Consider the following 13574-nt stretch of genomic DNA (forward strand, 5'->3'; position numbering starts at 1 on the left):
GTAAATCGTATTATTGTATTTATTAGCACCTGCATCCAAAATCGAAATTTGAATAAATAAGAGTATGTTAAATTACTGCTAATGTTTCATTAACAATTAAACAATAGCTCATATATAATCCCTATTGCATACCTGCAATTTAACAACAAATTATTGTAACAGATTCAGCCTGATATTCTTATATATTGGTTGGTAATCCCTAGTTTATACACATTAAGAGAGGTGCATCCAGTGAAGAAATGTTTGAGGATTAAACTATAGATCTTTGTTTTACATTAAGGGATATATTTAATTTAAGCCCAGACTAGAGCATGATCTACATGAGAGTTCTCTGTTTAAAGGTGAACATAAGATAAAAGCTAGTTTAATAAATTAGTGAGAGTAGTCAAATGAGTTTTGTGTTCATCTGACTATAGAATTGTTCCCATTTTATACAACTGATCAATATAAAACTCTCCATTATGTCAAATAAAAAAGGAAGCTAAAGCATTTTGCTAAATTTATTTCATTAATTACAACTAGAAATACAGCCAATAATTGCATAAATATTCAATTTAATACTTGGAAGAAGTACATTTAGCTGCAATTTTAGATGTGAATCTACATCTGGACTACATTTTTTGCCCAATAAAGTTGAATGGTGACAGTTGGTATACAGCAAGTTTCAATCATTCCACAGATTCTTAATGGGATTGAGGTCTGTGCATTGACTGGGCCACTCCAGCCCATTGATAATTTGTATTTATGCTACTCCAATATGGCTTTTGTTGTATGCTTTACAGATGATTACTGTCCTGCTTGAATATAAATAATTTGCATGTCCTTTTGCTGACAGCAACAGGTTTTTTCAAGATTTATCTATATTTTGCTCCATCCATTTTGCCCATTATGTTGACAGGCTGTTGTCTAGCTGAAGCAGAGAAGCACTGTGCTCCTGCCACCATAATTCATGATAGCAAATATGGATCATATGCAGTTTTAAGCTTGTAACAAACACAGTACCTAATGTTGAGGTCAAAAACTTAATCTTGTCCTCATCAGACCGTGTGAATCTCCCAAACACTAGCAAACACTATAAAGTATTTCATGTGAATCTTCTTAGATGGCTATTTTTATCCCATCTACAGTTTCGCACTTCTCTATCTATCTATGTGGAAGACTCTAACTCTGTCAGAGTTGCTATTAGCCTATTGTGTTTATTTTTATATCATGATTTAAGAAAATAAAATGGGACAAATGCCAAAGGTGTGAATACTTTTTATAACCACAAATATGTCTATATTATTTGGATAATGGTAGATCATACCAACAATTCAAATTTATAAAAAATATACTTTCTGTATGGACCTTGAGATACAAATTATCATAGAATGCTACTTGCAATGCATAATTATAAACACCATATAGCTATAAAGCCAACTAAAATAAACAGGTGGATATTATTATTATTATTATTATTATTATTATTATTATTATTATTATTTTATTATTATAGATTTAGGAGTAAAAGTTTATCTATGTTTATTAAATCATCAGATTCAAAAGAAATGAAATTAAATGAAATAGGGACAAGTGGGTGTTCTTCCTCTCCTACCACTCCCTCCCTAGACACACTTTAATCTGCTTTTTTTTCTCTTTACTCCACCAAAACTGCCCTCTTCAAGGTCACGAACGATCTCCTCAATGCTAAATCTTAGGGTAATTTTTCACTATTTAGTCTTCCTGACCTTTCTTTTAGTATTTAACTTCGTTGACCACCCTATCCTCTTGCAAACCCTCCACTCCAGTCTGTCCTTTCTTCATGACACTGCCCTATCATGGATCTCTTTCCTCAGTGATTGTAGTCCGCCCTATATCTCCAACCTCATGTCTACACATGCTCCTTTCCACCCACAATGCTCTTCCAATGACTGCCAGCTCACCTGCACACTGGTTACCTCTATCCAAGGACTTATCCCGCACTGCTCCCAACCTTTGAAAGGCACTCTCACTCCCAATTAGACTTCCACTAGTCTACAAGGCTTGAAACATGCAATAAAAAAATCAACTTTTCATTCAAGTCTACTAGCCCTCCTAATTCCTCCACCTCTACAATCCTCCACCTCATTAAGTGTCTAATCTTCCCCTCTAGAATGTAAGCTCTCATGATCAGGGACTGATTTCTTGGTGTTTTCTTTATATAATTACATAATTTTGCTGGTTGTAATTATGCCATTATATAATTTTATTGTTTGTATTTATGTAATTTTTGTTGTTTGTGCTAACCTCTTGTTGTGCCTTATAAATAAAAGATAATAATAATGATATAATCCCTTGAACCAATATATTATGTTTTGTAAAACAAAATAATGATGTCTATAATTACATATGTATTTAAACAAATTAATCAGCTCAGGTAGCATCTAATGTTTGTGTGGTCAACAGATGTGCTTCTCCTACCCAGGTAAAATATCCTACATAGAAACAAAAGAACAGCATCATCTGTAGAGACTGAACTGTCATCACAATTTCTAGAGTACTTGCTTGATATTACTAACCAGTAATCTATAAACAAAGCATCTGACATATTTTATGTACTGTTTTTAACTGTCAAGAGTCATGCAAAACATATACAAAACCGAGCATCTTTCTGAGCAAAAGATAAAATTTCATATTTTCCAAGTAAAAAATTCTGTATAAATCATACTATCATTTCTCTTGATGTATTTGGAGGAAACCCTTTGTAATTGTTTTATTTTACTTTAAATTATATAAATCCTATATTTTATATATTTACTGTATGAGGTTAAATTTTCTTATGACCAGCACATTCTTCAATGGGTTATTTTATAAACCATCTTGCTGTAAATTCTCTTTATCCTTTTCATTCAGATTTGGACGAGTGCATGGAGGGTAATGGGGGATGCCAGCAGACATGTGTTAACATGATGGGGAGTTATGAATGCCGGTGCCGTGAAGGGTTTTTCCTGAGTGATAACCAACACACTTGCATCCAGCGCCCAGAAGGTATCCACTGTCTTGAAATAAATATAACTCTGAGTTTCGATTTCTTAAGTGTACAAGAAACTTTGATGTCAAAATAAAATTTATTTTTCTTCTACTATTCATACATTCTTAATGAAAAAAGTTGTAATGTTTTTCTGTTTGAGATATATATGTACTCCAGTCTACTTATTAGAAAAGTGCCCTGGTGCATGGTCAAATTATTTTCAATACTCTTGCAAAGCAAAGACTTGCGCACTTGGGTCTTTAAAAAATATCACATAACAGGTTTATTGTAACAATACCAATGTGTCATGAAGCTGTGTGTAACCACTATCACAAATGATGTTCCGAGTTAAGTTGATCAAATGTGGAAATCTTTATTACAATAATAACACACACATGTTTAGATGGCTGGTATAACAATAATGAACAATAAACTGTCTGTAATGTGAAACGGATAAATATTGTGAAAAAAAAATGTACCTGAGTCCATCACTTCTGATGTTCTTCCACAATACTTAGTGGGCCTATTCATGCATCTGTTGCCAGACTTAACCAAAGATTCACTCCACTCTGATAGAACGCACAGAGCTCTTCGTCCAAGACCAAACTTGGATCAACCATCGCGGTACATTGTTGTTATCCACTTTCATTATTTTAAGACGGAAGAAAAGGTCATAACATCAGCACGCAATTCCTTGCCATCTATTATGCTGAAACACAGGGGCAACGTTACCAGGATCTGGCTCCCTCCACCATCAAGAAGCATAGATACTTAATGACTGTCACGAAAGCCCTGCGCAATCATTCAGACAAGTACAAGTGGGGCTTCCTCTTTCAAATTATCATGACTAAAGATGGCCACAACTACTCTGTAAAGACACCAGAACAAGGCCTGAACCTCTTTAAATGGACCCTTACCAGACACTTCTTCGGACCGACGTCTTGCTGCCCTCACCACGCCAGCTTCCGCTCCGGAGTGGCAGCAGGTCTGAGGTTTGGTGATATACTCTAGGCCCCCCGATGTCCAATAACTAAAGTACACAGATACAGATTTAACATTCCACATTTCATAACTATGACTGTCACCCACATAGATGTAAATATTTCTGCTAATATTACTGGGTTCTCTACTCAGGTTACTTTGCTTGAACTTGTATTAGTTGTCTGGCGCATCCCCCTTGTGACACCTGGTCTATACTTGCCTACCCCCAGCTGGGCAGCCGCTGGGAGTCCCGACGGGGAACCGCTATATATTGCTGTTAATGTTAAATTTATCTTAATATGATAATTTATACTCGCCTTAATATTACGATCAGAGGTCCTTACTGTTGATTACATTGACTAATTTTTTATTTTATACACTGCATTCTGATGGTTCAGTTGTTGTTACTGTTTCATGTTTATGCTCATGTTACACCACACATGTTCTCGTCTTGTACCCCCTTACAAACACCCATCCCTCATGTCACGTAAGTCTTCCACGTTCATCCAGCAACCACACCCCACTCTATGCACTGGCTCCTTTTTCACCTCAACCCACTGCCCACTTTGAACATGGGTACATGCCCCTTCCCCCCAGACCTGACCTAGTGTTTTACCCTCCCCCGCCCCCCCTCCTCCTGCTCACTATTACCTGAAAACTGCAACTGATCCAACAACTGCTCTGCTGCTCCTGATACACCAACGACCATGATGCTGAAACTCCTGCCACTTAATGTAAAAAGTCATAACTCGCCAACTAAAGGCACCTTGGCACTCCTATATTTCCAACAACAAGACCCTGATATAATCTTTTTGCAGGAATTACATTTCAAAACACCCAATCCCTCCATAGTCTCTAAACAGTATCCCCATGTTTAGTACTCTACGTCAGATGCCAAACACAGAGGCATGGAAACATCCAATGCCCATAGCCATTTTCTAATCCTCACATGCTTACTAGATCGCAGCCCATTAACTTTGGCCTCAGTTTATGCCCCTAACGTTCAGCAGGGTGACTTCTATGGTGATGTTTTTCAGCGCCTCACATAGACCCCTGCGGGTATGATGATTGTGGGTAGGGACTTTAATACCACCCTTGACCCTGCATTGGATTGGTCCTCCACTGCACATATCTCAATGACTCGTTTAGCAAAATCTCCTAAATTGCGCAAACAGCTAACTCTACAGAACTTGTATGATGCTTGGCGGGTCTTGTACCCCTTGTCCAGAACGTATACTCATTACTCAGCTCCACATAACCTATATACTCAAATTGATTACTTCTTTATTGACCACTCTACAACTCAAGCACTCCTTGGACTTAAAATCCGCCCTGTGTCCTTGTCCGACCATTCGGCAGTTGAGATTGTACAAACTCCGTGCGCACATCCCAAGTGGCGCCTCAATGAATCACTATTACTTCAAAGCGAAAATGTTCTTGAGGTCACATGAGCTGTCACTCACCGGACTGTGAGTGCTTCTTCCCGGACTATTAGGAACCGTGGACGTCCTCTATCCTGAGGGACTGCGCATGCGCAGCCCTTTCCAAACCTTCAGTGTATGTTCCTTTAACTTAATTGGCAGATCAGGCAACCTCCCTATATTAAGCACCTGTGGTCAACACCACGGTGCCTGATCTTGGAGTCTCATTCCCCATGAGCCTCTGAAGGTGTTCCTGTGTTTCCTTGTTTATTCAGCCCTGCTGATTCCTGTGGTTTCCAAACCACTTCTACCTCTGTGGTTTCCAAACCACTTCTACTACTGTGGTTCCCATACCACTTCTACCATCTACTGTATCATCGTGACTGTGAGCTGATTCCTATCCGCTGCCTCCGTGCACTACAGTCTTCTAATCACTTCAACTCTACCATTTATCATTGGGACTGTTAGCTGATGCCTATCCGCTGCCTCCGTGCACTACAGGCTTCAACCACATCCACTCACCTGTTCATGATTGTGACTGCCAGCTGATTCCTATCCGCTGCCTCCGTGCACTACAGGCTTCAACCTGCAACTCGTCTGTGTTTCATCATCGTGACTGTTTGGCTGATTCCTATCCGCTGCCTCCGTGCACTACAGTCTTCAACCTGCAACTCGTCTGTGTTTCATCATCGTGACTGCTAGCTGATTCCTATCCGCTGCCTCTGTGCGCTTCAGTCTTCAGTCCTTGTCAACTCTACCGTGTTTCCTTGAGTCTGCTGCCACTATTGCTACCCGCTACTCTCCGTGATCATCTGTTCCAGTTCAACTCTGCTCCGGGGTCCCATCGTTACTGCACCTGCTGGTTGCTATTGGTTACCTCCGTGTTCCCGCAGAGACCCGCTGCTGTTACTTCTCAGCGCTACTCATCCATCTACTGCTGATCCGCTCTCCACGCCTTCCTGTGCTCCCTGCTGGTCTACCTACCTGTGCGCTGCACCTGCTAGACCCCCGCTTCACCCATCCAGGGACTTGTATCCTGCTGGTCTCCTGCCCTTCAGGTATCTCTGCACTCCTGTCTGACTGCCTTCTCCTGAACCACGGTATGCATACTTCCCATTGACTGTGCTGTGTATTGCATACCTTGCTGGACTGTGTTGGTTCTCCTCTGGAGTGTACTATCTGCTGACTCTACTGCCATCATTGACTGTGTTATCTCATGCTGGATTACTTCAAGAGACTTTCTATATTGGCAGTGTTGTTCAGTCATTTATACATTTATATTGTGCATATTACTGTGGATCAAAGTCAAGGTGCCCGTGTATATATTGTGTTGCAGTCTCTCCCCGTGCACCTCCTCACATATATATTCAGTGGTACAACTTGCTAGTGGCAGACCACTGACTCCTGTTTACAGTTTCACCTGTTCCAGTATCCTCTCACATAGCAGTGGTACAACTTGCTAACGCAGACCACTGACTCCCCGGATACCTCCACTTGGATTCCATTCCTTCACTCAGACAGCGGTACAACTTGCTATCCGCAGACCGCTGACTCTCATCACCTCCTCGTTTCTGTTGGACATTCCTCCTCACTATAGCAGTGGTACAACTTGCTACCGCAGACCACTGACTACCTTCACGTGTCCTTTGTCCATACAGTTCCTCGTGTATTACTACCTCCATATTGCCAGTGCTGCTAGTCATAGACTTTCCTGAGCATCTCATCATCTGCTATTTCCTGTTCCGTGATCACCCTGCTACCAGAGTACCATATTACCACCTATACTGCTCTGGTAAGCCTATCACCTGGTGATCCCTGGGTAAAGACTCCTAGTGCCCGTGACAGTAAGATCAGGCCATGACAGACCCAGATACGGAACCTACCGCTAAAGAGATGCTGCAGCATCTGGTCAGCCGTGTGGAGCAACAGGATGCTCGCCAACAGCTGTTACTTCAATGTTACCAATCGTTAACCTCCCAAGGAACATCTGGACAGACTGTTACAGCTAGTATTGAAGCTCCTGTGCTTTCCTCCGTTTCCCCAGTGCCATCCCAGGTGTCTACAGCTCCTACGCTTCACCTGCCTACTCCGTCAAAATATGACGGGGACCCCAAAACTTGTAGAGGTTTCCTTAACCAATGTTCAGTCCATTTTGAACTCCAACCTCAAAATTTTTCTACCCATCGTTCCAGAGTGGCCTATCTTATCTCATTGTTTTCTGGACAAGCCCTGGCTTGGGCCTCCCCTCTGTGGGAAAGAAACGATCCAATTCTACAAGATAGTGCCAAATTCATTTCCACGTTCCGAAGTGTGTTCGATGAACCAGGTCGTGTGACCTCCGCTGCTTCCAGCATTCTTCGTTTGCGACAAGGCTCCCATACAGTAGGACAGTATGTCATTCAATTTAGGATCTTAGCCTCTGAACTTCAGTGGAATACTGAAGCATTAGTTGCCGCCTTCTGGCAGGGGCTCTCCGATAAAATTAAAGATGCACTGACTACCCAAGAGCTTCCTTCGTCACTAGAAGATTTGATCTCTCTTTGCCATCGTGTAGACATGAGATTTCGTGAAAGAGAATCTGAGAAAACAACTTCTGCTAAAGCACCTCTTCGTTTAAACCCTCAATTTCGTCCAGTTTCACCTTCTGTGATTCCCATGGAGATAGGACGTTCCAAATTATCTTTAGAAGAGAGGAAACGAAGAGTAAAGAATAGACTCTGTATCTATTGTGCCGATTCTACGCATATGCTCAATTCTTGTCCCAGGAGATGCCGGGCTCTAACCAATACTGGGGAGATAAGGTTAGGGTTCCTGCAGTCCTCTCCATCGTCTATGAAATCTAAAGTCTGCGCTTTTGATGTGACTATTTCCTTTGCTACCAAAACCTTTGAGTCACAGGCATTGATTGATTCCGGAGCAGCAGGAAATTTCATTTCCAAATCATTAGTGAATCAATGGTCCCTACCAGTGATTACTTTGAAAACACCGATTACTGTGACTGCTATGGATGGATCACGTCTCATCAATGGTCTCATCACCCAGAGTACGTCTCCAGTAACGCTTCAGATTGGTGGGCTACACCATGAAGAGATTTCGTTTTTAATTCTTCCTGTTACGACAAGTCCGATTGTCTTAGGCCTTCCATGGCTTCAGTGTCACTCTCCCCAGATTGACTGGCGCACTTCTCAAGTTACATCTTGGGGAGCTGAATGTCATCATCGTTGTCTCTCTCAAGTGGTTTCATTCAAAAGACAGCATTCGTCTATTCCACCAGGTCCTCCTCCACAGGATCCTTCATCTACGGATCTGTGTGATAAGGTTCAGTCTGAACGCCTTCCTCCTCATCGGGCGTTCGTGACGTCATCGGACGTTGAAGATGGATCTCAGGAGTCATCTTCAAAAAGTCAAGTGCTGGTGGTTCACGGTCACCATCCGTCTTTTCCGGAATTTCCTGCCCTCCCGCCCACCCAAGTTCCTGCGGTGGAAACTGTTTGTCAGACCTTTAAAAATATCTGGTCTCAGGTCAAAACCTGTTTAAAGAAGACATCTATCAAATATAAATCTTTCGCTGATAAGAAGAGGCGGGCTATTCCACCACTAAAACTTGGAGATCGTGTCTGGTTATCCACAAAAAATATTCGTTTGAAGGTTCCATCCATGAAATTCGCCCCTCGTTTTATTGGTCCATATAGGATCATTCAAGTTATCAATCCAGTATGTGTGAAACTCCTTCTTCCTAAGAGTCTTCGGATTTCTAATGCCTTCCATGTATCTTTGCTCAAACCTCTTATTATCAACCGTTTTTCAACTCCTCCCTCAGCTCCGCAGCCAGTTCAAGTCCATCAGGAGGAGGATTTTGAGATTACCGAGGTACTAGATGCAAAAATTTCGCGAGGAGTCCTCCACTTCCTCGTTCATTGGAAGGGCTTTGGTCCTGAGGAGCGCTCTTGGATCAAAGCTGAAGATCTTAATGCTCCTGCCCTTTTGAAGAAGTTTTACTCCAAAAATCCGGACAAGCCCGGTTCCAGGCGTTCTGTGCCCACCTTTAAAAGGGGGGGTACTGTCACTCACCGGACTGTGAGTGCTTCTTCCCGGACTATTAGGAACCGTGGACGTCCTCTATCCTGAGGGACTGCGCATGCGCAGCCCTTTCCAAACCTTCAGTGTATGTTCCTTTAACTTAATTGGCAGATCAGGCAACCTCCCTATATTAAGCACCTGTGGTCAACACCACGGTGCCTGATCTTGGAGTCTCATTCCCCATGAGCCTCTGAAGGTGTTCCTGTGTTTCCTTGTTTATTCAGCCCTGCTGATTCCTGTGGTTTCCAAACCACTTCTACCTCTGTGGTTTCCAAACCACTTCTACTACTGTGGTTCCCATACCACTTCTACCATCTACTGTATCATCGTGACTGTGAGCTGATTCCTATCCGCTGCCTCCGTGCACTACAGTCTTCTAATCACTTCAACTCTACCATTTATCATTGGGACTGTTAGCTGATGCCTATCCGCTGCCTCCGTGCACTACAGGCTTCAACCACATCCACTCACCTGTTCATGATTGTGACTGCCAGCTGATTCCTATCCGCTGCCTCCGTGCACTACAGGCTTCAACCTGCAACTCGTCTGTGTTTCATCATCGTGACTGTTTGGCTGATTCCTATCCGCTGCCTCCGTGCACTACAGTCTTCAACCTGCAACTCGTCTGTGTTTCATCATCGTGACTGCTAGCTGATTCCTATCCGCTGCCTCTGTGCGCTTCAGTCTTCAGTCCTTGTCAACTCTACCGTGTTTCCTTGAGTCTGCTGCCACTATTGCTACCCGCTACTCTCCGTGATCATCTGTTCCAGTTCAACTCTGCTCCGGGGTCCCATCGTTACTGCACCTGCTGGTTGCTATTGGTTACCTCCGTGTTCCCGCAGAGACCCGCTGCTGTTACTTCTCAGCGCTACTCATCCATCTACTGCTGATCCGCTCTCCACGCCTTCCTGTGCTCCCTGCTGGTCTACCTACCTGTGCGCTGCACCTGCTAGACCCCCGCTTCACCCATCCAGGGACTTGTATCCTGCTGGTCTCCTGCCCTTCAGGTATCTCTGCACTCCTGTCTGACTGCCTTCTCCTGAACCACGGTATGCATACTTCCCATTGACTGTGCTGTGTATTGCATACCTTGCTGGACTGTGTTGGTTCTCCTCTGGAGTGTACTATCTGCTGACTCTACTGCCATCATTGACTGTGTTATCTCATGCTGGATTACTTCAAGAGACTTTCTATATTGGCAGTGTTGTTCAGTCATTTATACATTTATATTGTGCATATTACTGTGGATCAAAGTCAAGGTGCCCGTGTATATATTGTGTTGCAGTCTCTCCCCGTGCACCTCCTCACATATATATTCAGTGGTACAACTTGCTAGTGGCAGACCACTGACTCCTGTTTACAGTTTCACCTGTTCCAGTATCCTCTCACATAGCAGTGGTACAACTTGCTAACGCAGACCACTGACTCCCCGGATACCTCCACTTGGATTCCATTCCTTCACTCAGACAGCGGTACAACTTGCTATCCGCAGACCGCTGACTCTCATCACCTCCTCGTTTCTGTTGGACATTCCTCCTCACTATAGCAGTGGTACAACTTGCTACCGCAGACCACTGACTACCTTCACGTGTCCTTTGTCCATACAGTTCCTCGTGTATTACTACCTCCATATTGCCAGTGCTGCTAGTCATAGACTTTCCTGAGCATCTCATCATCTGCTATTTCCTGTTCCGTGATCACCCTGCTACCAGAGTACCATATTACCACCTATACTGCTCTGGTAAGCCTATCACCTGGTGATCCCTGGGTAAAGACTCCTAGTGCCCGTGACATGAGCATTGACAGATTACATAACCCAAAATGATCTCTCCGGAGATTTCACAGGCGATACTTTGGTAAGCTCACAAAGCTACTCTTTTGGGAGTTCTGATTAATTTAGCTGTGGCTCATAAAAGGGCTGAGAGAGAACATGTCAGAGCCCTTGAGAGCAGCTTAAATAACTTACTGACCAGTACCACACACACACCCCAAAGAATGCACTTACCACAAGATACTGGCCCCGAGAGGTGAACTTAATGAATTGCTCTCCAAAACCCCAGTCAATATCTTATTGTGGTTGAGGCAACATTAATATAAAAAAGGGGACAAAGCAGACACCCTCCACGCACAAAAGCTTAAAGCACGCTACACTCGTAATCAGATAATAGCCCTGAAATCAACAGACTGCTCCTTAGTATATGATCCAAAAATAAATAGCGCAAAGATTTCAGAACTATTATGCTTCACTTCATAACCTCCCGTCGCCAACAGGCAACCCTTTTCAGCATAAGTGTAATCTCAACACATACCTCCTTACTGGTCATCTCCCCAAATTTACTAGAGCCCAACTGGTATCCCTAAATACAGACATCGCATCAGAGGAAATAGTTAACGCTATCAAAGCACTCAAGTGACACTCAACTCCTGGCCCGACGGGTTTCCTGCCCTCTATTATAAGAATTTTTTAGGTCCCCTGGTCCCCATGCTCTAGGACTGTTTAATGCCATGCTCCCCTGCGAGAAATTTGACAAGCCACCACTAGAGCGGGGAATGGTGGCGATAACTAAACGGGATTGGGACCTCATGGACACTGGCAGTTACAGACCGATTTTGCTTCTCAACACCAACTTAAAACTGTTTGCGAAAATACTGGCCAACAGGCTTAGTAAAGTGCTGCCATCATTGGTCCACCTGGACCAGGTGGGTTTTGTGCCCAATCGACAGGTCTCAGTCAACACTATAAGGATTGTTGATTTGATACACTTGCATCCCGGGCAGCTCTCCCTGCTCTGGTAGTGGCCCTAGGTGTAGAGAAAGCGTTTGTCAGAGTAGCCTATCTGTTTATGCAGCACACATTAGGGAATTGCAGCCCTGTACTACAATACCTAAGCTGCGGTACTGGCAAATTGTTTAACATCCGCTTCTATCTCTATCTATAATGGCTTCTGTCAAGGCTGCCCTCTATTGCCTCTGCGCTTTCTGTTGATTATGGAGCGCCTAGCAGCCGAATGAAGCTGAACCTGGATATCTCGGGGATCCAAACCAGCACCTGTGAACACAAAATAGTACTATCATCATCATCATCATTTATTTATATAGCACCATCATATTCCGTAGCGCTTTACAATTGGGGACCAACATAGTAAACTAATAAACAAACTACGCAGAAGACATCATTTGTCATGAACCCCTATATTGCTCTGCCCAACCTTTTTCAGGAAAACTGAACATATAGCGAGTTATCTAACTACAAGGTAAATGCTGAAAAATCAGAAGTCCTGGACCTTAACATGCCCCCCTCTCTTATTCAGACTCTCAATGTGAATTATGTCTTTCACTGGCAGCCTCAAAAACTCAAATACCTAGGAATATATCTCACTAAAACCTACCCCCAAATGTATGAAGCCAGCATTAATAGACACTATCAAAACTTGATCTAACCCACTGGACCAAACACCACATCTCCTGGTTTGGACAAATTGCCAGTGTTAAGATGAATGTCCTCCCAGGACTACTATATGTCTGGCAGATACTTCACATCCATGTCCCTGCCCATGTCCTAGGAAACCTGCAACAAACATTGACAAAATCTATCTTGGCAGGGCGTAAGCCCAGGAATCGCATGCTGATCCTCCACAAACACCAGACCTCGGGGGAACTGGGAGTTCCCATTTTGCGGAAATGTTATTTGGCCATTCACCTCTCTCAATGTCTGGCCTGGCATTCCCCGCTGTATCCAAGTCCATGGACATATATTGAATCAGACTTACTGGCCTACTAATCACTATACTCCCTGCTGTGGGTGCCCAAGTCAGTGACCAAAACAGTTAACTGCATTCCCAAAGTTAAGTTATCCCTCTCCATATGAGATATGACCACACAAACCCACCAATTGCTCTCAGGCTATATGTTGCTTGCTCCACTCTGGAATTCGCACGCATTCTCCCCAGCACAAAATCATTAACTTTTCCATAACTGGACACCCCAAATCCTGCTATTTGTATGGGACCTGGCCCCCTTGTGCGTTTTTTCCCACCTTCACAGCCCTCAGCACTACATTGTCACTGCTTAACCAGGTATTTTACCAATACCTCTGTGACTGG

The 13574-nt window shown here is 43.2% G+C and overlaps 1 protein-coding gene across 3 annotated transcripts in view; it reads left to right on the top strand.

Moving 5' to 3' along the window:
* SCUBE3 (signal peptide, CUB domain and EGF like domain containing 3) overlaps window positions 1-13574 on the top strand; it is a 171680-nt gene that overhangs the window by 54530 nt on the left and 103576 nt on the right. For all 3 annotated transcript variants that reach the window (XM_075195760.1, XM_075195759.1, XM_075195761.1), the window contains exon 4: window positions 2872-3006. In XM_075195760.1, the coding sequence (XP_075051861.1) occupies window positions 2872-3006 (135 nt within the window). The remainder of the gene's footprint in view (window positions 1-2871; window positions 3007-13574) is intronic.

The sequence above is a fragment of the Mixophyes fleayi genome, chromosome 2 (genome assembly GCF_038048845.1).
Source record: "Mixophyes fleayi isolate aMixFle1 chromosome 2, aMixFle1.hap1, whole genome shotgun sequence".
Lineage (NCBI taxonomy): Eukaryota > Metazoa > Chordata > Amphibia > Anura > Limnodynastidae > Mixophyes > Mixophyes fleayi.